Source organism: Candoia aspera, chromosome 3 (assembly GCF_035149785.1).
Source record: "Candoia aspera isolate rCanAsp1 chromosome 3, rCanAsp1.hap2, whole genome shotgun sequence".
Taxonomy (NCBI): Eukaryota; Metazoa; Chordata; class Lepidosauria; order Squamata; family Boidae; genus Candoia; species Candoia aspera.
In genome coordinates this window covers 3,008,143-3,033,268 of record NC_086155.1, presented here as the reverse complement: position 1 = coordinate 3,033,268, position 25,126 = coordinate 3,008,143, and the positions used below count along the sequence as shown (strand labels likewise).

Here is a 25,126-nt window from a genome sequence, read left to right as displayed (position 1 = left end):
TAATTCCAAAGACCTCTTGCTTCCATTCTATTTATATATGCATGCAAAAAACTCTGATATTCCTTCAAAAATAACTGTGAAAAGCTTATGCTTTCCTGCTGTTTTTAGTTGCTCAGCTAAAAAGCTGCTGTGTGGCTTCAGGAGCTGAAACATAAACTGTTCTCAATATAATCAACTTCAAGAAAGCATACAGAACCGGTGTTTCCTTACTGAAATGCCATAGTGACAATATAAATTAGAATATCTTCTTCAGAGCATTTGCAAAAAGGTTAGATTTCACTCAGTGCCGAACCTGCTTGTAAACATCAGTGTGCGGTGGCACCAGATAATCGCTCAAGTCATTTATTTATTAGATTTATATGGCCGCCCATCTTGCAAAAGCAACTCTGGGCGGTGTACAATAATTAATCGTGTTTGTGTCATTTTGGCAATGTTACGGACCCCGTCTGTAAGAGAACTTCGTTTGGCGGGGTCCAGGAGGCGGGCCTTCTCTGCACTGGCGCCCGCCCTGTGGAACACGCTGCCCCCGGAGGTGAGATTGGCCCCGTCGCTCCCGGCCTTCCGGAGGAGCCTGAAGACCTGGCTGTGCCGCCTCCCTTGGGGCAGAGGGAGGAATAGATTTACCTGGGGATGGCTGCTATGGACCACTCCTCCCACGCTTGGACTGCTTTAGATTCTTTCGCCACTTGGACTTTTTTATTTTTTACTCTTATTTATATTGTTTATTACTGTAATTTTATATTGTGGATTTTATGATGGTTGTTTTAATTGATTACTGTAAACAGCCCAGGGTCCCATGACGGGAGGAGATGGGCGGGGACAAATTGGATAAATAAATAAATGAGAACGAAGCCCAGGAGGCCTTTTTAATAGTTCTTAATAGTTCCACATGGGGATGGCTTGTATCTTAGCCCACTCCTCCCATATATGGGCTGTATGGGATTCTTCTGCCACTTGGACTTTATTCTTATTCTTATTTTAACACTTATTTTTATATTTATTTATTAAGCGTACTGCTATATTTATATATTGCATTTTTACTGTATGTTTGTTGTTGTTTTAATCGATTCTTTGATTGTAAACCACCCAGAGCCCCTCAATGGGAGGAGATGGGCGGGGACAAATCAAATCAAATCAAATAAATAAATAAACTGTCCACATAGGTGGCAACAACCAGGGACTCCCTTGTCAAAATTTTGCAGAAGACGTTTGAGGCTGTGATTGTGCATCAAACGTGCAGATAGAAGGGTTTTATTGGGTCTGCTGGTGAAATTTCATGGCTGAATCAGATAAGCAAGACTGCAGGACTATTGTTACTTAGACGTGAGATTCAGTCATTCGTTTGTTCATTCATTCATTCAGTTTAAATGGCAGCCCATTTCAAGCACATGACTCTGCTGACTAACAGTGATGAAAAACAAGATGAAAACTTTATAAACAAACCAATAAATAGCATATACGGCAGCCAAGATAAAAGACCAAGCAACACAACAATTAACACAACCATCATACAAACAAACCTGAGTCTCCTATACTTACGTCACAGATTAGTTGATTTCAGTTCAAAGAATAGGCTTGCTTTCTGTTAATTTGAAATCCCAGTTGAAGCAAACTTCCCTTGGAATGTACCTTCTGTCCTTTTTCTTGATCTACACCTGTGATTTTGTTTCCACGTTCCTGCTAAAGACAGAAATTTGCATAGACTGAAAAATGTCTACAAGACATTTTTCATCAAGTATGGGGTTGTATTTGAGGTGGAATTTAATACGTTGTTTACATACTTTCTTTCTTCTCCCTGGTAAGTCTCTAGTCCAGAAGGCTGGAAAGCAGCCTTGTGTTAGCAATGCCTGATGAAACTTCAGGAATTAAGGGAAGGAGGGCTGTGACAAGGAGGCAGAAGAAGGGTCTAGTACAGTGCTTCTCAACCTCAACAACTTTAAGATGTGTGGACTTCAACCCCCAGAATTCCCCAGCCAGCCTTGGTGACTGGGGAATTCTGGGAGTTGAAGTCCACACATCTTAAAGTGGCCAAGGTTGAGACACACTGGTCTAGCAGGTGATCTTTTTATCCCCCTTCCACAGAAAGAAGAATGTATTGTGCAAAATAAATATGCGGTCATTTGCACAGCTGATTTCAGTTTTGGAACTTGACTTTCTATGCGTGTGCACATTTTAATCAGAGAGAGAAAAAGATTGGTGGCTGTGGATATAAATAAATCAGCCAGGGTATGATCATTTTCTAAAGCTTCTATTCTGCAACTCTGTCTTTATTTTTTTTTTCCCCTCCTTTGTTTGCAGCTGTTCCAGTGTCAGCTTCTCATTGCTGAGTCACTGTTCTCCCACAGATCTCTCCTAATTTTCCTGCCCTTCACAGCAACACATGCATTTAGAGAGTTTGCTGGTGGCTTCCCATTCAGCACCCCCTCCTTTGTACATCAGTTTAGATTTCAGTTTTCTGGATGGCACTAAAGATATGTCTGTGGCACGCATATGTTACAGGCTTCTGTCCTTCATGCCAGGAAGCCAGGAGCAGATTCCCACATACCTGCCCTCCGTCATAACCTATTTGATTTCTCCCACAATACCAGATCAAAGCAGAAGAGTGCCAGCCTGGTCTCCATCAGCTTGCCTTGGAGCTGCAAGGCAAACCCGCTTTTGTCCATGCGAGAATGTGCTACAGTTTTTTTTTAAAAAAAAAACAGGAATTGAAACATGTTGTCCTTGTCAAATATCAGTGTACAGAGCAGTGTTTCTCAACCTTGGCAATGTCAAGATGTGTGGACTTCAATTCCCAGAATTCCCCAGCCAGCATAGGAACAGTGGAATTGACATCCACACATCGTAACATTGCCAAGGTTGAGAAACACTGCTATAGAGAGTAGAATTGGCTTAAATTTCATGCTGTAGGGAATAGAATTGGTTTAACTAATTCTTACGGAGTAGACAGTAGAAAAATCAGAGGAGCTGGTTTGGGATGGTCCTTTGCTGGAGCTCCAAGCCTGAAAGATTTACTGTACCAAGATCGCCATTTCAAAAGCCAGCTAAGCATGAAAGAACTTTGGCCTTTTAGACCCCCAAATCTGTTTCAAATTAAGTCAGCCTCTCCAATCTATCCCACCCTAGATGTGTTGGGATTCCAACTGGAAAGTCTGAGACAGACAGAATAGATTACCTGGAGACTGCTGTAATCCCTCGTGTATTTCCAAGCAGTCTGGATCTCTCTAATCACACCTTTCCAAACAAGCAGCCATGCTGGTTGCGGTGGGATGATGGAAAAGGTAGTTCAAGCTTTTTGGAAATTATTAGAATGGAAAGTCTGGCATAAGATGCTTTCAAAATATTTTGTTCCTTAGATGCTCCTTGAGAGTTGTGTGGATAGTGATGTAGACAGATATTGAGATATGGATAAGGATATGGACATATAAGTCTATAGATGCACAGCAGGTATGTGTTTGTTTGTTTGTGTGTGTTTGCAAGAAGGCAGTTGTAGAGGCTGAACGGTGGAAGGGCTGAAGGCAAGGACTGTGCACTTGCAGGTTAGAAAGTAAGATCTGGTGAACTGTCCGAATGAGTGGATGTAGGGATTGAGGAGAGTGATAGAGAAAGGGAAAGTGTGAAAAAGAGGAAATTGGGAGGAAGATCAGCAAAGCAGTCTGGAAACTGACTAAAGTGGAAGTGACATTGTCTAAGGCCCAAAGGATATACTCTGACCATCAGAAACTAGCAGAGGCTGTGAGATGGGCAGAAGGGAGCATGGAGGCCTCTTAAGGAAAATCAGCAGAAGCAAATGAGACTTTCTTAACGCTTATGGCAGGACTATGACTCCTGGTTCCTTTACACACGCTCACTCACCCACACACCAAACATACATACATACGTACATGGAGGTGATCAGGACTGAAAATTCAACTATATCCTCATTCCATATTCCGGTTAACAGTTTAATTTAAATTAATTCAAAGTCATTCAAAGTAGTGGAACACCAAACTGTGTGTTTAATCTAACATGTGGTTGCCCATTTATATGGGAGGTGAATTCATTCCCCCAGTTTTAATACTTCAGTGATGCACGCACACATGTGAATGGATTCATAAGAACGTATAAGCGGCACAAGACAAGATGACTAAGTTTAAGGTCTGTTCATGTGTCACACTTAACATGCTATGCCGAAACATAAAGTATATTATAGCTTAACCTCAATTGATAGTTTACTCAAGAGGGTGAGAAATGGGGAGTTCTTACAGTATGCTGAACCCACACTATCCAAGCCCATTTAGCCTACCCTAGTGAATTGTTGCACAATTAGCCAATGTTTCCTTCACACATCCATCACAGTGGGCTAAAGTGTATCAGGCCCTCTTGTGCAACACACCTGTGCCTTTTTGCTGAAAAAGAAATTCCACTGAGATCACTCAGGATCAAATTATCCCACTTCAGACTCATTAAGCAAAGACCCATTAAACTCTCTGGAGAAGGCTCTAATGTTGGGAAAGGTGGAAGGAAGGAGAAAAAGAGGACAACCAGCAGCAAGCAGGATGGACTCAGTTATAGTGGTGATGGAAGAGCTGAAGGACCAGGTTGGGGAGAGATTGTCATGGAGAAAAACTATGTGGTCGCTAAGGGTCAATGCTGACATGATGGAAAATAATCAATCAATGTGAAGATGGAGCTCCTTTGAAAAGTCCATCAATCTGGAAAAGGAAGGAAAGAAAAGAAGAGGATGATCAGCAGCAAGGTGGATGGACTCAGTTATAGTGGCGATGGGGGCACCATTAGAACACCTGAAGGACCAGGTTAGGGACAGATAGTCATGGAGCAAATTTATCTATGTGGTGGCTAAGGGTCAACACTGACATGATGGAACTTAATCAGTGTGAAGAGAGAGCTCCTTTGAGAAGTCAATCATGCTGGTGGAAGGAAAGAGGAGAAGAGGATGATCAGCAGCAAGGTGGATGGACTCAGTTATAGTGGTGATGGGGGCACTGTTAGAGGACCTGAAGGACCAGGCTGGGGACCTTCATGGAGAAAATATATCTATGTGGTTGTTAAGAGTTAACACGGACTTGATGACATGTAACCAACGAATCAACCAATCAGTGAGATCACTGGGGTTTACTCCTGAGCAGCTCCATTTAGCACTGAATACTTTGACTTGCCTGTGGAAACACCCTGGATTATGCAATGGGGGCTGCCGCAGAGCAACCCACTTAGCCAGCTCAGGGAAAGACTTAGCAGCTCCTTTCACAGGGCACAATAGGCCTTTTGAGGGTTAACCTTGGTTAGCTTGGATGTGGATGTGACGTCGGCCCATTGGGTCAGTGATGGCCGGATGTGTTGTTGAGCAGCCTGGGCCAAAGCAGTTGCTATTTCTCAGGTGCATTGCAACGGCACTTCCTGAAATGCCAGGGTCTGTGCAGCTTTTGTGCAACCGAAATACCTTTCCCACCTCCCTTTGTGTGTTGCTGCTAATGCTCCCAAAGCAGTTGGTTCCCCTCCATCACCACCCCCTTCTCTGCTGCAGTCTGCAGGCACAGCTTTAGCTGCATCCCTGCACCCACCACGTGCAAGCAAGCCGGGTGGTGACTAATCTTGGCGCATTCCCCCCCCCCCACCCTCCGGCTTTGTGTCTTGGGGAGGCAGAATATCGATCCGGGAGCTTTTATTCAGAAAGGCAGCCAGCTCTACGCTCAGCTGGAAAACTCCCAGCCTCTCTTCTCTTTTTAGCAGAGGAAAAGGAAATAAGAGATTGCCTCTAAAAGAAGGAATTTCCCAGGCTGCTTCCCTGTGCCTGGTAAAGTTAAGGGCATTTTTCTCTGCAGCATAGACGAAAAGAAAATTTCCGGGAAAGAAATTATAATACCGAACGTGTCCAAGAAAGGAGAGTTATCACCTCCTTTACTGGTTCAAGTGCTGAACTGTTAAGCAGTTTTCCAAGTCCCTGTTTTTGTTTGTTTGTTTGTTTGTTTATACTTCAAATTTAGTCACCGCCCGTCTCACTCAAAGAGCGACTCTGGGCGGTTTACAATAAAACAAGAGTAAATGCAAATTAAAATGCCATAAAACGATGTTCCTAAATGCGTAGTATATTCCAAGGCACAGAGGGTAAATAAGGTCTTGCTCTACGGGAGCGTCGTCGGGGGGCCAACCACCGCCAGGGTTGCTTAGCCCCCCGCCCACCCCACGCGGGATGGCAGAGCCAGGTCTTCGCCCCTTTCCGGAAGGCCGGGAGAGAGGGGGCCCGCCTCACCTCTGGGGGGAGAGTGTTACACGGGTGGGGGCCACGGCAGAGAAGGCCCTCCTCCTGAGCCCCGCCAATCGACAGTCTCTCATGGATGGGGTCCGCAACATGGCCTCTCTGCCTGACCGGGTGGGACGGGTCGATGTCACACAGGTGAGGCAGTTCCTCAGGTAACCTTTAGGAGCTGCGTTGCTTGCCACTGTGTTTCCGGGTGCAGTTCAAGGTGCTGGTTGTTACCTTTAAAGCCCTTCACGGCTTGGGACCCGGTTACCCAAGGGACCGTCTTTTCCCAGTCAGTTCTGCCTGTCCATTCCGGTCCAGCAGGGTGGGCATGCTCCAGGCCCCATCTGCCAAGGAATGTCAGCTGTCGGGGACCAGGAGACGGGCCTTTTCTGCCGTGGTGCCTGCCCTCTGGGACATCCTCCCTCATGAGATTAGGATGGCCCCAGCCCTTTTGGCTTTTGGAAGGCCTTGAAGCCCTGGCTTTGAGCCCGGTTTCATGGTTGTGCTAACACCAATGGTTTTTAAGATCTCTCAGCTGAATTTATATTTATATTTAATTTTTTGGTATTGCTAGAAACCGGCCAGGAAGATTGAAAATGGTGATCACATGACCACAGGATGCTGCAATGGTAATAAATGCAAACAGTTGCCATGTGCCCAAATTTATTTATTTATTTATCAGATTTGTCACCGCCTATCTCCTCTGACTGGAGGGACTCTGGGCGGTTTACAATATAAAAAAATAAATATATAATAAAAGTCCAATATAAAATAAAATCATGATCACATGACTGTGGGGATACCACAGTGGTTGTAAGTGGTCGTAAGTGTGAGGACTGGTCATAAGTCAGGTTTTAGTACAGTTGTAAGTTCAACTGTCACTAAATGAATGGTTGTTAAGCAAGGACTACTTGTAACCAACACCTTGAATTGGGCCCGGAAGCAAACTGGCATGCAATGCAGCTCCCGCAGCAAAGGTGTTACAGGTGCCATCCTTGGGGCACCCAAAATTGCTCCCACTGCTTCATTTCCCTTAGCCTTCTCTTCTTTAGGCTAAACAGACCCATTCCTTTAACCACTCTTCATAGGATTTAGCCTCCAAGCTAAAGTGAAGTGGTGCTCTGCTTCTAGATGCTGCAACAGAGACACCATTGAGCACCATGTGAAAAAGTCTGATTCAGTGGGATTTCAGTAATGTTAGGCCCACATTCAGAAGATCTTTCTGTTGAGGCAAAGGAGCTGGGCAAAGTGCAGCAGTCCAGCGAAACACTGCGTGTGGCTCCTGAATGATGCACTGGAAAATATACTTCAAAAAGGGATGGATTGGGGCAAAGAAGTAGGTAGGGCCAAGATAAGGGCTGGATTTGATTTGAATTTAATTCAAATTAAATTTATGAAATACAGTGAACAATGTCTTCTTGCATTACTGTGAAGACTGCAATTCAGCTGCATCCAGAGTTTTTGGAACAATATGCAGCACAGATGTTGAGGTTTTCCTACTAATGATTAAGACTGCTATTGTACCTAATCATTTTGGCCGGGTGAAGAGGTTGTATTTGATTGTCTCCTTTCACGTGCTTCATGCAAATTGCCTGGGGGGAGGAAACCTGCCCGGACTTGTTTCTTACTTCCTCTTTTTCTCTCTGCCGATATGTAGCAAGCCAGGAGAGCTAAGTCCTTTAAATATGTTTTGCTTTTTGTAAATAAATTATTTTTATAGATATGCCTGGTGTGTGTGACTTTTCTGATCTCTCCTGGGCTAAAGGCTTTCCCAGCATTCTGCCAACAACAGATAATTAAAAAAGTTTTATAAAAGCATGCAAAGTATGGAATATATTTGAGGGCTTCTTCTTTATATTTCCTTACATAAATAATTTCAAATATGAAATATATTTCCTATTTCATTAATGGAATAGGAAAAGCTTTCTCCCAGAAAAAAGAAAGACTCGGATTTAAACCCAGAACTCGTCTGCTAGATTTTACAGCTGCCCAGCCTTGATTCTCACCCTGAATCTCCATCTTTCTCTCTTGTTTCCATTTTCCCCCCATCCCAGCTGGCCTTGGCTCCACCGCCAAGATCTGTGCTTTGATTGCTATGTCCTTGCCAGGAAGCAGAAGACCCTCGACGGTATCCCGAAGGTGAATATGATTTAATTCTTTCTCCCTCTCGTTGCAGGTGGGTTTCCAGCAGCTCTCTGTCAGTTCTCAACAAAGCCTCTCCCTTGCCCTTGATTCCATTATGCTTTCCCGTGAACGATCTTATCTGGCAGCAGACAGGGGTGGGTTCCTCTTCAGGGGTGGCTGTTTGGTCCGGTCAAAAAAGAGAAGATGACGGCTGTGACGGAGCATCAAACTCTGCCCAATTTTTATATGTGACACACGTAAAAATGGGCAGAGCTTTGGTCACACCATCAAAACTGCCATCTCGATTTCGTTTAACCATGCCCCGTGGACACCCTTGGTCCTCCTTCTATGTGGCTTCGACAAAAACTCCAAAATGGATGTTGGAATCGGAGAAGCCAGTCCAGAAGTAGAGGGTTGTTGGGTGACACTGTGCAATGTTCCACATAGGTTATTGCCCATGTTTCAGCAAAAGGTTTGCTTGCCCTTCTACCTGCACAAACCCCTTGTTCCAGTTTAATTCTGTGGAGGCAAGGGCAGGTTCCTTAGCAGCAGGAAGGCTGGCTATCCCTGAATGTCTGGTCCCCACTGAAGGATGCTTTGGGAATTGGGAAAACATGGGATTCAGTCATCCATACTAACAGGACTGCCTCCCCCCATTGAAATGGATGACTTTAAAATTGTATAACACTCTCTATGAAAGGGTTAAACGACCAGGGAGCTAGGTTTCTATAACACAAAATAAACCATCAATAAAATGGAGCTTAGAGTTCTTCAAATCGCTTGGAGTTCTTCAAATCAAGCTTATTGACCTCACACAAAAATGAAACCTGGACCAAGATAGTGCTAAAGGCTTCTTTTCTTAAGTAGTGAAATGTCCACTGTATTCCAGAGATCTTGCCCAGTTCCTTGTCTGGAGCTGGCTCTCATGCCTGGCTGCACTGTTAATATTTACTATTATCATCTATTAAGATTGAACAGTTCATGGAAGTTATACTGATTGTTTTTAATTTTCTCATATGAGGTAAGAAACAGATTCAGGGGCACAGAGAAGTAGATTTAAACCAGTGTTTCTCAACCTTAGTCACTTTAAGATGGGTGGACTTCAACTCCCAGAATTCCCCAGCCATCTTAAAGTGGCTAAGGTTGAGAAACACTGGTTTAAACAAAACTTCAGTTTCTACTGAAGAGATAACATCCATTTCCCTACGAACTGGCAAGGACAAACAGATTTATCAGGAATGCTTTGCATCTCTAGACTATCCTGTCTGGGAGGATCGGATAATCTTTCCATCCCTCTGATTATATGTGCATGCCTCTCATACAACAGAGACCCAACAGAGACCAAATCTGAAAGCTAAGAAGGAAAGAAGGACATTAAGCTGTTTAAACCTGTTTAAACCCAAGTAACTATTAAAGTTCCTTCCAGTGAACTTGGGAACTGTAGCTGTGAAAATTCTACTTAATCCTGTATTAATTTCTGTGGGGGGGAAAAAAGAGTTTCAGACTTTTCATAAGTGTTGTGGTTCCCAATCAAGGAACCCCAGGGGCAGGGAGTTGAAGTTACAGAAACGGCCAACTGTTGTTGGTACAAACATGTCTTAAACTCACCATTCTGGGGACTTACTGGCTCGATTAAGATAGCATGCTAGGTTGGGCTAAAATGAGATTGGGTAATTTCTGGTTCTGTATATTATTAGCAAGTTGTGTGAACCAGGCAGTCATTAAGCCATAAACTGGTTTATTTGCTTTGATCTAGCACTTGATGTGAACACAGTGGCTGGGTTAGGATAGCATTCTTACCCATGGTTAACTGAGTCATGGTTTACTCATCCCAGTTGTCTGAATTCAGGTGACAGACCGAGCCATTAGCTAAGCATATGATTTAAAGCTCTGCAGTAGGCCAGCCTAAAATGTGGTTGGTTCAGTAGGTCATGCAAATATGCAGTACCCAAAGACATGAACCTGCACATTTTGAATTCACCAGGTGATTTCCAGCACCTTCAGATCAAACTGCGTAATAAAATTACAGATACCATCCAATTTCAAAACACAGTCAGTAAAACGGCACTTGAAGCTATATTGGCAGCAATCAAAAAAGCAAAAAAATATTGTTGGTAGAAGCCCAAGACAGCAGCTGAAATGCGACTGATCAACAAGCTTCTTCAAGGAGGGCCTTAAGAACAGAAGTAGGGCTGTGTTGGATTAGGCCAAAGGTTCCTCTAACATAGCATTTGCCATAGAGGCCAAGAGCTGCCCTGATGGGAAACCCACAAGCAAGATGTGTGAGCACAGCAATACCCCCTGCTCAGGTGCACCTGCCATTAGAAAGGGGATGCAAAATATAGCCATCCTGCCTAGTATTTCTCATACGTGAAATTTCCTTAGTTTAACTGTGGGGTGTGTTTAGCTTGCTCGTATCTGCCCCCAACCTTCTACCATTCAGGTTCTTTCGATGATTATACTGTAATGACAAGGGAGCTCCATTTTCCACACCATCTTCTGATGGTGGGACAGGCCATCCTTTGGTCTTCAAGAGTGAATCTGGGGGAAAACATACATGGAAGAAAAGGAAGGAAAATGAAATGAGAGGGGAGGTAGAATACCTGGAGAAAGAGAAAGAATCCTGTGAAAAGATATTAGAAGGTAGTTTAATCTCCCAACAGAATGAATGAAAAGCGGAGGTGAAGAAAGAGGATCTGGAAGCCACTAGGACAAAGGGAGGAAGATGGTGTTACAGAGGGTCACAGAAGTGGTTGGAGTTCTACCAGGGAGAACTATGAAAAGGGGTGCTGAGTGGAATGATGAGGTGGAAGAGGCTGTGGGCGAGGAAAAGAGGCATATACTGTAAGAGAATGACTACTGCAAAAATTGAGGATTAGAGAAATACTACAGGTGGTCCTTGACTTACAACCACAATTGGGACCAGGACTTCTGTCACTAAGCGAGGCAGTTGTTAAGGAGTCACACTTGATTTTACAACCTTTTTTGCCATAGTCATTCAGTGATTCGCATGGTTATTAAGCAAATCTGGCTTCCCCCATTGACTTTGCTTGTCGGAAGCCAGCTGGACAAGTTGCAAATGGTGGTCATGTGGTCCTGAGATGCTGCAACTTTTGTAAATACATGCTGGTTGCCAAGCGTCTGAATTTTGATCACGTGACTGCAGGGATGCTGCAATGGTCGTAAGTGCAAGGACCAGTCGTAAGTCATTTTTTTTCAGTGCTGTCGTAACTTCAGACAGTCACTAAACAAATGGTTGTAAGTCGAGGACTACCTGAATATAATATAATATAATATAATATAATATAATATAATATAATATAATATAATATAATATAATATAATATAATATAATATAATATAATATAATATAATATAAATAATATAATATAATATATAGAAAGAAAAAAATAGTTGCAAAAAAGCATAGTCAAAAAAGAGCAAGAATGGTTAAGATGAAAAGTTGGTGGAGAAAATGCAGAGTAATTTCAGTAGAAATAAAGAACTGCTTTGGGAGTATGTGAAGAAAGCTGAACAAAGAGCCTCCAGCAGAATGAAAGGAATTAAAAATAAAAATGGTGAAATGACTCGGGATGAAACTGCAGTGAAGGAACGTTTCAAGGCGTATTTCAGAGATTTGTATGGCCATGATGGTGATATGTCAAAAAGTGGAACTGAAATGAAAGCTATAAATATTTGTATCCAAGAAAAAAATCACGGAAAGGAAATCATAAACGCTGCGAGAACGTTGAAACACTGTGAGTCTGCAAGTGAAGAAATGTTACGGATATGCTTTGCTCACGGAGTAGCTGTGCCATTTCTTTACCATGGGTGTGAAAGCTGCATCTGGAAATAGGCCATTATTGTCTCCTTATAATATAGAACATACAGGAAAGGCAACAAGATCGCGTGCCATAACTACATGGAGTTCATCGGTTAAACGAGACCGGGAAAGCGTTTGGTAGAATTCTGGCTGAAAAGATATAAAAAGTGGACAGGAGCAAAATCTGGGAGCGTGGTGCAGCTTTATTTCAGGCAGGGAAAGTACATAACCAGATTTTTGTTCTTCAGTAGGCCACTGAGAAATATAAATATGGAGGAAGTCTATTGCATATTCCTTTATTTAGAGAGAGCGTGTGACAAAATAGATGAGGTTGAATATTTTACATGTATATGGAGTTGAAGATGGATGTGGGTTGATCAGTGTATGGTGAAAACAAAGCATATATGAGGGGGGGAAAGAATGCCTAATGAATGGTTCAACTTTGAGAGAGAGTAAAACAAGGGATGGAAATGTATTTATGGATACGTCTATAAGCAGTGCCTATGGGGATGTGAGAGGTCTGCTGGTATAATGGCTGTTTCTCCATTTTTGAGTAGTTGTATTATTACATTGCCCAGTAGGAGATTTGTGAGCTGTTTAGAGTCAGACATGACAGGAGCGGCATTTAAGCCCAAATAAAACTAACCAATTCACAACAAATGGTGAAAAATGAGATGAATTCATAATGTCTAAAGAAAGCTTACTAAAGACGGGAAACTTGTTGTTTATTCGTTTAGTCGCTTCCGACTCTTCGTGACTTCATGGACCAGCCCACGCCAGAGCTTCCTGTCGGTTGTCAACACCCCCAGCTCCCCCAGGGACGGGTCCGTCACCTCTAGAATATCATCCATCCACCTTGCCCTTGGTCGGCCCCTCTTCCTTTTGCCCTCCACTCTCCCCAGCATCAGCATCTTCTCCAGGGTGTCCTGTCTTCTCATTATGTGGCCAAAGTATTTCAGTTTTGCCTTTAATATCGTTCCCTCAAGTGAGCAGTCTGGCTTTATTTCTTGGAGGATGGACCGGTTTGATCTTCTGGCAGTCCAAGGCACTCTCAGAATTTTCCTCCAACACCACAGTTCAAAAGCATCGATCTTCCTTCTCTCAGCCTTCCTTATGGTCCAGCTCTCGCAGCCGTATGTTACTACGGGGAACACCATTGCTTTAACTATGCGGGCCTTTGTTGTTGGTGAGATGTCTCTGCTCTTAACTATTTTATTGAGATTGGTCATTGCTCTTCTCCCAAGGATTAAGCGTCTTCTGATTTCCTGACTGCAGTCAGCATCTGCAGTAATCTTCGCAGCTAGGAATACAAAGTCTTTCACTGCTTCTACATTTTCTCCCTCTATTTGCCAGTTATCAATCAAGCTGGTTGCCATAATCTTGGTTTTTTTGAGGTTTAGCTGCAAGCCAGCTTTTGCACTTTCTTCTTTCACCTTCATCATAAGGCTCCTCAGTTCCTCTTCACTTTCAGCCATCAAAGTGGTATCATCTGCATATCTGAGATTGTTAATGTTTCTTCCAGAGATTTTAACTCCAGCCTTGGATTCCTCAAGCCCAGCTTGTCGCATGATGTGTTCTGCATACAGCTTGAATAGGTAGGGTGAGAGTATACAGCCCTGCCATACTTCTTTCCCAATCTTAAACCAGTCCGTTGTTCCGTGGTCTGTTCTTACTGTTGCTACTTGGTCGTTATACAGATTCTTCAGGAGGCAGACAAGATGACTTGGTATCCCCATACTACCAAGACCTTGCCGCAATTTGTTATGATCCACACAGTCAAAGGCAATAAAACAGAAATAGATGTTTTCCTGAAACTCCCTGGCTTTTTCCATTATCCAGCGGATATTGGCAATTTGGTCCCTAGTTCCTCTGCCTTTTCTAAACCCAGCTTGTACATCTGGCAATTCTCGCTCCATGAACTGCTGAAGTCTAGCTTGCAGGATCTTGAGCATTACCTTACTGGCATGTGAAATGAGTGCCACTGTTCGATAGTTTGAACATTCTTTAGTGTTTCCCTTTTTTGGTATGGGGATATAGGTTGATTTTTTCCAATCTGATGGCCATTCTTGTGTTTTCCAAATTTGCTGGCATATAGCATGCATTACCTTGACAGCATCATCTTGCAAGATTTTGAACAGTTCAGCTGGGATGCCGTCATCTCCTGCTGCCTTGTTATTAGCAATGCTTCTTAAGGCCCACTCAACCTCACTCTTCAGGTTGTCTGGTTCTAGCTCACTGACCACACCGTCAAAGCTATCCCTGATATTGTTATCCTTCCTATACAGGTCTTCTGTATATTCTTGCCACCTTTTCTTGATCTCTTCTTCTTCTGTTAGGTCCTTGCCATCTTTGTTTTTGATCATACCCATTTTTGCCTGGAATTTACCTCCAATGTTTCTAATTTTCTGGAAGAGGTCTCTTGTCCTTCCTATTCTATTGTCTTCTTCCACTTCCGCGCATTGCTTGTTTAAAAATAATTCCTTATCTCTTCTGGCTAACCTCTGGAATTTTGCATTTAATTGGGCATATCTCCCCCTATCACTGTTGCCTTTTGCTTTCCTTCTTTCTTGGGCTACTTCTAGTGTCTCAGCAGACAGCCATTTTGCCTTCTTGGTTTTCTCTTTCTTTGGGATGTATTTTGTTGCCGCCTCCTGAACAATATTGCGAACTTCTGTCCAGAGTTCTTCCGGGACCCTATCTACTAAGTCCAGTCCCTTAAATCTATTGTTCACCTCCATTGCATATTCCTTAGGAATATTAGTGAGCTCATATCTAGCTGATCTGTGGGTCTTCCCTAATCTCTTTAGTCTGATCCTCAATTGTGCAAGAAGAAGTTCGTGATCTGAACTACAGTCAGCTCCAGGCCTTGTTTTTACCGACTGTACAGATGTCCGCCACCTTTGGCTGCAAAGGATGTAGTCAATCTGATTTCGGTGTTGTCCATCTGGGGAAGTCCATGTATAAAGCCGTCTCTTAGGTTGTTGGAAGAGAGTGTTTGTTATGCAGAGTGAGTTGTCTTGGCAAAATTCTATCAGCCTATGTCCTGCTTCGTTTTGTTCTCCCAGGCCATGCTTACCTGTAATTCCAGGTGTCATCTGACTGCCCACCTTAGCATTCCAGTCTCCCGTGATGAAAATAACATCTCTTTTAGGCGTGTTGTCCAGTAGGTGCTGCAGATGCTCATAGAACTGCTCTACTTCAGCTTCTTCAGCATTTGTGGTTGGGGCGTATATTTGGATCACTGTGATGTTAGATGGCTTGCCCTGAATTTGAATTGAGATCATTCTGTCGTTTTTTGGGTTGTATCCAAGCACTGCTTTAGCCACTTTACTATTAATTATGAAGGCTACTCCATTTCTTCTGTGGTCCTCTTGTCCGCAGTAGTAGATCTGGTGGTCATTTGATGTGAAGTGGCCCATTCCAGTCCATTTCAGTTCACTGACGCCCAGAATGTCTACCTTTAATCTTGACATCTCACCAATAACCACATCCAATTTGCCCTGGCTCATAGATCTTACATTCCAGGTTCAAATGGTGTGTTGATCCTTAGAACATCGGATTCGCCGTTCGCTACCAGCACCGTCGGCCGCTAGCCGTCCTTTCGGCTTTGAGCTAGCTGCGTCATCATGTCTGGGGCTAGTTGAGCTCATCCTCTGTTCCTCCCCAGTAGCATTTTGACCATCTTCCGACCTGGGGGTCTCATCTTCCGATGGTATACTGACATATCTCTGGTTGTACTGATCCATTGAGTTTTCACGGCAAGAATAGTGGGGTGGGTTGCCATTACCTTCCCCAGGGATCACAGTTAGTCTGACCTCTCTGTCATGACCTTCCCGTCTTGGGTGGCCCTTCACGGTTTAGCTCATGGCATCATTGAGGTGCTCAAGCTCCAGCACCACGACAAGGTAATGATCCTTGCTGAAGAAAGACGGGAAAGTGGATGGAGACAATTTAAGACATGCAAATGTTGATACAAAGGGGGTGGACTGTATGTCGTCTGTCGCAAAGAATGAATGAATATGAAGTAAAAATAGCTGTGTATGAGTGTGCTACTATGCCATTGGTTGTATGGATGTGTGAGGTGGATGTGGCAGGAGAAACATAAAAGTAAGCTGAACTCAGTGGAAATGGGGTTCTTAAGAAGTATGTGTGATAAAACAAGAGAGAAGGTCAAGATGGAATAGGTGCCGAGTGAACGTGGAATACCACAGTGAGTGACCAGCGCAAAACAAATACATGGAGATGGTTCGGTTGCATAGAAACCATGAACCAGGGTCAAACTGCAAAATAAATATGTGAAAGAAGAGGGAATGGGTCAAGAGAAAGGGGAAGACTGAGAAAATCCTAGTTGGGTCGAGTTGATAAGGTAAGAAGTTGAAAGGACAAAAGGAAATGAAGTGGTAGATCAGTGGTTTTCAAACCTGGCAACTTTAAGTTGTGTGGACTTCAACTCCCAGCATTCCCCAGCCAGCCATGCCAGAATTCTGGGAGATGAAGTCCACACATCTTAAAGTTCCCAAGGTTGAGGAACACGATGGTAGATGGACATGATGGAAGCAGGAATGATTTGCAAAGATAGAGAGAATGGTCCTCTACTTTTATTTGTCTTTTTTTCGTGTTTCAAGGTTCTCCAATATGAAGGCTTGCCCCAGGTCACTGCTTGTGTTGACTCCCCTTTCTTGCACCATTTCCAAACAGTTGTACAAATCTCCTTTTTGAGATCCAGTGACCAACAAGGACAACAGCCAGTATTCCAAGATGGGTTGCATTGCAGATTTGCATATAAGCATCGTGATATTGGTGGTTTCATTTTCTAACTTCCATAGGTAATACAGGTAGTCCTTGTTTAACCATTTAGCGAGAGTTTGGACTTACGATGGTGCTAAAAAACCCAACTTGCAACCAGTCCTCGCACTTATGACGGTTGCAGCATCCCTGCGGTCATGAGATCATGATTTGAGTACTTGGTAACCAGTTTGTGTTTATGACTATCACAGAGTCCTGCAGTCACATGATCGCCATTTTCAACTTTCCCAGCCGGCTTCTGGCAAGCAAAATCAATGGGGAACTGCATGATTTGCTTAACGACCACATGATTCGCTTAACGAACATGTGATTCACTTAATGACCACGGTGCTTTGCTTAATGGTTGCTGCAAATATGGTCGTAAAATCAGGTCTGATTTGCTTAATAACCACATCACTTAGCGACCAAAATTCCAGTCCCAGTTCTGGTTGTTAAGTGAGGACTATCTGTACCTTAACTCCCAGCATTCCCTAGCATGCATGGCCATTGCTGAGGATTCTGGGCGTGGGTCCACCTATCTGGAAGACACCCAGTGGGAGGAGGACTGAGTTAAGGAGTGCAAGTGAGGGGGGTGCTCTGGGCTCCTGCTGGGCTAGCCCTGGGATTTCCCAGAGCCCCCCCCCCAGGCCTGCTGTCGCTCCTAACCCACTTGCAGAGAAGCTTTCGCCATTTTCATTGTGACCTTCCAGTTTGTACTTGTCCCACTTTCTATCATGCTTTTCTTTTCCTGTCTTGTGCACCTGTGTCCCCGTGGGTTGTTGAAGCCGTGAGTTTTACGGAAGGCGTGGCTCAGCCTCGCTCTTTAAGTCTGCCACGGCGCCAGCCACTCCGACTGAGAAACAGCCTCTTCTTCCTGCCTCCAGGCGCCCCTCCCCGCCCGTCAGCATGCGCGACACCTGCGGCACCTCTTCGCTCAGCAGCAGCAGCAACTCCGGGTCCTGCAAGGGCAGCGACAGCAGTCCCACGCCAAGGTAACCCCGGGGCTCCGGGAAGAGCCACACCCCCCACCCGGGGGGCACGGCTGAGCTGGCAGTGCCAGGCTGAAGGGCCAACCTCGCTTGGCATTTCCCCAGCTGTAAACCCAGGTGGCCCCGTTTTTGCTCCAGCTGGCGATGTTCAAAGAAACTCACAAAAATAACCGATGCGGTCCCAATTCTCCTAATGCACGCTTGACGTGCCTTTTTCCTATCAGTCCCATTTTGGCAAGCAGAGGGACTATGGAGCGCCTTCCTCTTGTAAATGCATTTTTAAAAAACATAAGAACTTTATTAGAATTTCGGAGTAAAGTCAAAATACAAAATGCAGAAAAGCTTGAGTACAGAATTAAAAGAAAAAGAACGAACAGAGAAAGGGCAAGAACAGCAGGAAAATATAAGAACAAGGTGACTTGTGACCTTGTCCAACACAGATATACATGCTTATTATACTAACTTAATCTCTTAACCTTAGTTAAACTTTGGCTAACATTATTGAATCCTCAAAACCCAAAATCATAACTTCATTTTTTATCAGTTACCAGCAAATAGTCCAAAAGCGGTTTCCTAGTAGAAACCAATCCAGTCACAGCATTCTGTCTTATCAATGCTGTTTGTAAATGCATTTTTTGAGTAGCAAATTGAACTGGAACATTTCAGGAAGGGCCGATATTGGGATCTAGCTGAGGCTCAATTCACTTTCAGCTTTGATAAACCAGTGATCTTCTTCAGGTATGTTGACCTACAAATGTTGAACACATCTTGGAGGTGGACTGGAAAGACCTAAGTTTAAATTCCTGTTTTGTCAGGAAGCTCACTGGCTGACCTTGAGCAGAGTCTGGGGAATTCTGGCTGGGGAATTCTGCAAGTCAAAGTCCACACATCTTAAGGTTGCTAAGGTTGAGAAATTCTGATCTAAATGCTGGAATTCACATTCAAGCTTAGTATTACTCTTTCTGTGTCATACAGACAGAACAATAGACCAACCAAACAACAAGATATTTCTAGAAATTTCTAGTGTTTTTGTTTGTGAAGGGGAGGGGAGAAGATGTCAGAGCGACTTGTTTTCTTACCATCTATTTATTCATATTCGGCAGGTGGAAAATAAGCAGGTCTAGAGGATTTAAAGCTAGTCTCAAGACAGCTTTAAAAGTTTCATAGCAATCTTTTCAAGCTGAACTCTTTTCTCTCACTAGCCAAATTTGATCTGCCAAGTTATCATGGTCTCAACCTTGGCTTGAACAGGCTTGATTCATACTAAGTAAGAACACGTGGCTATCCAGCCATACAAAAGTCTGCTTATTTATTAATTTATTTCAGACATTTCAACCAAGTCATTTAAAGATAACTTCAGAATGGCTTATTATGTAAGAAAACCACAAAATCAGTAGCTTTATACTTTTAACAAATCAACAACAGAAATGCCATAAATATCAAAAGAGGCCCCTAAGGGAAAAATGTTCCCTGATCAAAATTTCCCTTTCTTCAGTTGCCCCATGCCATAACAGGATGGTGGAAGCATCATGCCTTGAAGGGGACCCTCCCAACATTCCCTCAAGACACAAGCCGGATTGGCCTGTGTCATTTGAGAAGTCCCTAAGCCCAGGAAGGCCCTTTTGCACAACAGAATAACACTCTTAGGAGAACTACATTTTAAGCGACTTCTTTTATCTATTTGCACAATCTATTTGCTTGTTTATTTATTCAAATATTTTAGACCACCCACTAGCTGAAGCTCTCTGGGCTGTTTGCCATAATGTTTACTAAAAAAAATAGTCTGAATAAAAACATACACAACAAAATACAAAATAAAAACACCATATAAACTAGGCAGCTGCCAGGCAGTCCTTCAAAGACTAAAACAATAAAAAAAATAGAGAAACAATTAAAATGCATGTAAAGCAAGTTAAAAGCCTGGGAAACTGGAAAGGTCTTCATTTGGTGCTGAGAGTATGTTAGTGGGGATGTCTGTTGAGCCCTTCTGGAGAAGGAATCCATAAATGGGGGGCCACCACGAAAACAGCTCTCCCTCATGTAGAGGTCCACCCCACTTAGAGGTGAGAAGAAGGCTAGATCTCATACGAGACAGGGGAAGGGGCAATAAAGTCTGGAGCCTGGCTGGCCCCTACTTGGCACGCGTCCTATATGTTGTGAGGGTAAAGAGCGGTCTTGTCCTAAATGTCCACCCAGTTCCCTTCAACCCCACCATCCATTCTGTATCCTTTGTCTATTGTATGTTACTGCATCCATCAGCCCAGAGAAAGGAGAAGACCAGGATTGTGCCTTTCCACTCCTCTTGGAAACCTAGAGGAAAAGGGAACATCTTTTGAACCAGGCACAGCCCGAGCTCAGAGCACACCTGGGCAGTGGACTAGGAGCAACGCAGTTGGCTGAAGGGAGGGACAGCAAGGTCACTGAGTTGTGTGAACATGCGTGTGGGTGAAAGCAGACCAATATCCTTGCACATCCATTGAACTCAACACTTCCCCTTCTGGCTGTGAAAGGTTCTAAGGCCACCTGGTCCCCTGCTGAACTACATTTAGGGAAGGAAGGAAGGAAGGAAGGAAGGAAGGAAGGAAGGAAGGAAGGAAGGAAGGAAGGAAGGAAGGAAGGAAGGAAGGAAGGAAGGAAGGAAGGAAGGAAGGAAGGAAGGAAGGAAGGAAGGAAGGAAGGAAGGAAGGAAGGAAGGAAGGAAGGAAGGAAGGAAGGAAGGAAGGAAGGAAGGAAGGGTGGCCGCTTGTCAATTTTGTCTTCCTGTCTTTCCAGGCGCCCCGTCAAGTACCTCCTGTGCAGTGATAACCATGGGATCAAGCCTCCGACTCCTGAGCAATATCTGACCCCCCTCCAGCAGAAAGAGGTCTGCATACGGCACCTGCGGGCCAGGCTGAGAGACACTCACGAGAGGCTGCAGGACAGGTTGGCATCCAGGGTGGAGAAATGTGGGTTTCCACCCCCCTGATTCAGCAGTATCTTGTGCCACTCACAGCCCTTTCAGGTGTTACGGGCTGCCCCCCACCCCACCAGGGATTAGGCGATGGGCCGCTTGGATTACAGCACATCGCGAGAACCGGCCCTTAAGCCGGCGCATGAGGTGCATCAGGCCGTCATGCTAAGACAGGAAATGGTTCACTGAGGAGAGAGAAGACTCTCTTTCACTCACCCAGGTTCAGCATTTATTGTGTGTTGGGAAGCCCAATGTGGAGCTTTTCAATTATTAATACTCATAACCTGAAAAACCGGGGTTTGGGAAAACCCGTGTAAGCTTGAACATCCTTTCTGGGTGATCGGGATTTTTGATTTATTTATTTCTGGAAAGTGATCAAGCCAAAGTAGAATAATGCAGATTTAAGCATCCCCACTGACTGAGGCCCCTGCGGGTTTTCGACAGAATGAATCCAATGACAAGGCACTTGCTAGTTCGCCGGGCGTTGGGATGTGTATTGGCTGCACACAGTGACGCTATTTGTATTTAACCTGGATCCAGGATTAACACGTCTTCTGGGTTCTCACAATGTGCTGAAATATAAAGTGACCGAATGGCGGTGTTACAGCGGCTCCCTTCCTTTGATCTAGGTCCAGTGGAGGCGCCCGGGGAACAGGCTTGCCCTTTTACCTGGGAACGGTTTGATCCTGTTGGACCCGAGGAAGTGGGCAGGGTCCTCATGACTGGGGCCTCAGCCATCTGCCCCTTAGCTCCAAGGCCCCCCTGGCCAGTTAAGGCTGCCCTGGCGGTGTCGCGTGGCTGGGCCCTAGCGATGGCTAATCCTTCCTTGAGAGAGGGGGTCGCTCTCTCACCTCCTAAGGAGGCGTAGGTTTGCCCCCTCCTCAAGAGGCCGCCACTGGATCCAACCGTGCTGGACAATTTTCCTACAATGTCCAACCTCCCTTTTTCAGGGAAGGCTGTGGAGAAGGTGGCTGCGCAGCAGCTTCAGCAGGCCCCGGATGAAGCAGATTGTCTGGACCCCTTCCAGTCAGGATTCAGGCCTGGGCGTGGGACGGAAAGAGCATCGGTCGCGCGCGCTTTTGGATGATCTCTGGTGGGAGTGGGACAGGGTAGAGCATCTGTCTTTGCTTTCCTTGACCTCTCGGTGGCTTTCGATACCATCGGCCATGGTCTCCTTCTGGATGGGCCCCGCGGGTTGGGAGTGGGTGGCACAGTATTGTGCTGGTTCGCTTCCTTTCTACAGAGCCGGCACCAGTCGGTGTTGATCAGGGGTGAGAGATCCTGCCCTCAGCCCCTATGATGTGGGTTTCTGCAGGGCTCAGCACTCTCCCCTCTCCTACTTAACACCTACATGAAGCCGCTGGGTGAGATCATTCGTCGCCATGGGGTGAAGTATCATCGGTATGCTGATGATGCCCAGCTATATTTCTCTGCCCCGGTGAACTAAGCGACGCTGTTGATGTCTTGTCCGGGTGCCTGGAGCTGTGAGGGTCTGGACGGGGAACAACAGGCTTCAGATGAACCCTGGCAAGACAGAGTGGCAGCTCTGGGTTTTGGGGCCTTCTGGATCCAGGTCTTTGGTGCTGGATGGGATGGCACTACCCCAGACAGGCCCTGCGCGCAACCTGGGAGTCCTTCTAGACTCAAGGAGCAGGTGGCAGCCATGCCTAGGAAGGCCTTGCACAACTTTGTGTTGTACACCAGTTGCGCCCTTTTCTGAACCATGAGGCTCTACTCACAGTTATTTAGGCCCTGGTCACCTTTAGAATGGATTACTGGATACACGAGGCTGCCCTTGAAGAGTATCAGGAAGCTTCAACTGGGGCAGAGTGTCGCTGCGCGGACAGTTAGGTGCGCCCCTAGGATAGCACACATTACACCTGTGTTCCGTGAGCTGCATTGGCTGCCAGCTTGCTTCCAGGTACAATTCAAGGTGTTGGTTTTGTCCTTTAAAGCCCTCCATGGCATGGGACCAGGTTATTTGAGGGACCGCCTCTTCCTGCTTTCATCTACCCTTGCCATCAGGTCGAGCAGGAGGGGTATGCTGCAGGTCCCATCCACTAAGGAGTTCCATCTGGTGGAACCCGGACAGCGTGCCTCTTCCTCGGAAGGTTCCTACTGAGTCCCATGTCCGTGGGGTGCTGGTCCCACAACGTTCTAGCCTTTCTCCATGCTGTTCAACATCTAAAGAAGCTGCTAGAGTTGTCATCCAGAGATTTGGAAAGCAGGGTCATCCTGTGTGCTTACGATACCTAGTTCTATGTCTCTTTTGTGCTGACCCAGGAGAAGCTGTGCGGGTCCTTGACTGTTGTCTTGAGCCTGTGGTGGACTTAATGAGGACCATCAAACGGAAATCAAATCCCAGGAGATAGATGAGCTGTGGATATGTTGTTCTGAGATCTGGGGATTAGGAAAATACTCTGTGTTGGAAGTTTAGGGACAGATGTCTACCTGGGATTTTCCTCTTTCCATCCAGAGTGTTACTAGAGTCCCAGGTGGCCCCAGTGACAAGGTGAGCCTTGCTCAGTTTTTGTGATTCAGTTTTGCTTGGACTAACCATGATGTAGTGGTGAAGACCCTGAACGAGGACAGGGGAGACCAAGTTCACATCCCCACTAAGCCACGGAAGCTGCCTGGGTGATTGGGGACCAGTCAGCATCCTTCAGCCCAACTTCACAAGGTTGTTGTAGGAAAAATTGAGGGAGGGAGTACCATATGTGCTACCTGGTGCTCCCAAACAAAAAGACAAAATGTAAGTCCAACAAAAAATAAAGTGAAATGAAATGTACCTCTAACCCAGGCCCTCATAATTCCACAATTAAGGGCATTCTACCTAGGACAGCCCTTGAAGGTGGTCCAGGATGAGTGCAGGACATAACTGTCCAATCGTTAAGAGGGGTGGCTAAATGGGACAACATCTCCCCAGACCTGAAATGGCTGAATTGGTTTCCTGTGAGTTACCGGCTTAATGTATATGATGGATGTTTGTTTAAGTAACCCTAAGTGGCTTAGGGCCCAGATGTTTAGCAACTCCCATCAATATGGACTTATTGCTGTTCATGCACTAGAGCAGGTTCCTCAACCTTGAGAACTCTAAGCTGTGCTGGCTTCAACTCCCAGAATTCTCCAGCCAGCAAAGCTGTCAGTGTGATGTCTCTGCTCTTGCCTATTTTATCAAGATTTGTCATTGCTCTTCTCCCAAGGATTAAATGTCTTCTGATTTCCTGACTGCAGTCAGCATCTGCAGTAATCTTCGCACCTAGAAATACAAAGGCTGTCACCGCCTCTACGTTTTCTCCCTCTATTTGCCAGTTATCAATCAAGCTGGTTGCCATAATCTTGGTTTTTTTGAGGTTTAGCTGCAAGCCAGCGTTTGCACTTTCTTCTTTCACCTTCATCACAAGGCTCCTCAGCTCCTCGCTCCCTAAGATAGGGACCATCATTTCACACACATGGCTTCACCATCAGTGCGCTCACACACGCGGCCTCCGAGATCTAGAGCCCTTTGCTACTATGCTATTTACTAGCCTAGCCACTTTACCAGCTCTGCCATCTGGAGGGTGTTCCCTTGGGGTCCTGTAATAGAATGGAAAATTGTGCTTATTGCATTTGCTACCTTTTGGTCAACATAATGAAGCTGGTTTATTTTCAGGATATAAAACCAATTAATTCTAAAAGATGAAAGAGTTATATAGAAACATACTGAAACTACAAGATTTACAGCTTGAGATCATTTAATACTGTGGTCCTAGTAGAATGAGCATGCCTTTGATCAGTGTTTCTCACCCTGGTGACCTTAAGACGTGTGGACTTCAACTCCCAGAATTCCCCAGCCAGCAGGGCTGGCTGGGGAATTCTGGGAGTTGAAGTCCACACGTCTTAAGGTCACCAGGGTTGAGAAACACTGCCTTAGATGGTAATGGAAGTGGGCAGCTGTAAAGGAATCTATGGTCTAGGGGCCACCATTAATAAAATCCCTTTTTGGTCATCTCATAAGCTAGGGAGATGCCTACATGGTCTGGGAGGTACTCTGTTAACCTATTCTACCCCCTGACATGACACTTCTTCTAGTGAAAAGAGGATACTTCTGTATATCCAAAGGATTATGTGGGGGTCACTGAAATAGCATCTTCTGCCCAGCAGAAGCTCTGTTCAGCCCTGTGTGAGTTTCGCTCTCAAGCAAGTGCAGAGAAGATTGCAGAAAAACAAGCCAA

The 25,126-nt window shown here is 44.9% G+C and overlaps 1 protein-coding gene across 1 annotated transcript in view; it reads left to right on the top strand.

Annotated features, from left to right (window-relative positions):
• The first annotated feature begins 8,336 nt into the window (after nucleotides 1-8,336).
• SNPH (syntaphilin) overlaps nucleotides 8,337-25,126 on the top strand; it is a 17,610-nt gene continuing 820 nt past the window's right edge. The window contains exons 1-4 of the mRNA XM_063297054.1: nucleotides 8,337-8,380; nucleotides 17,759-17,965; nucleotides 20,735-20,907; nucleotides 21,863-21,978. Of these exons, the coding sequence (XP_063153124.1) occupies nucleotides 8,337-8,380; nucleotides 17,759-17,965; nucleotides 20,735-20,907; nucleotides 21,863-21,978 (540 nt within the window). The remainder of the gene's footprint in view (nucleotides 8,381-17,758; nucleotides 17,966-20,734; nucleotides 20,908-21,862; nucleotides 21,979-25,126) is intronic.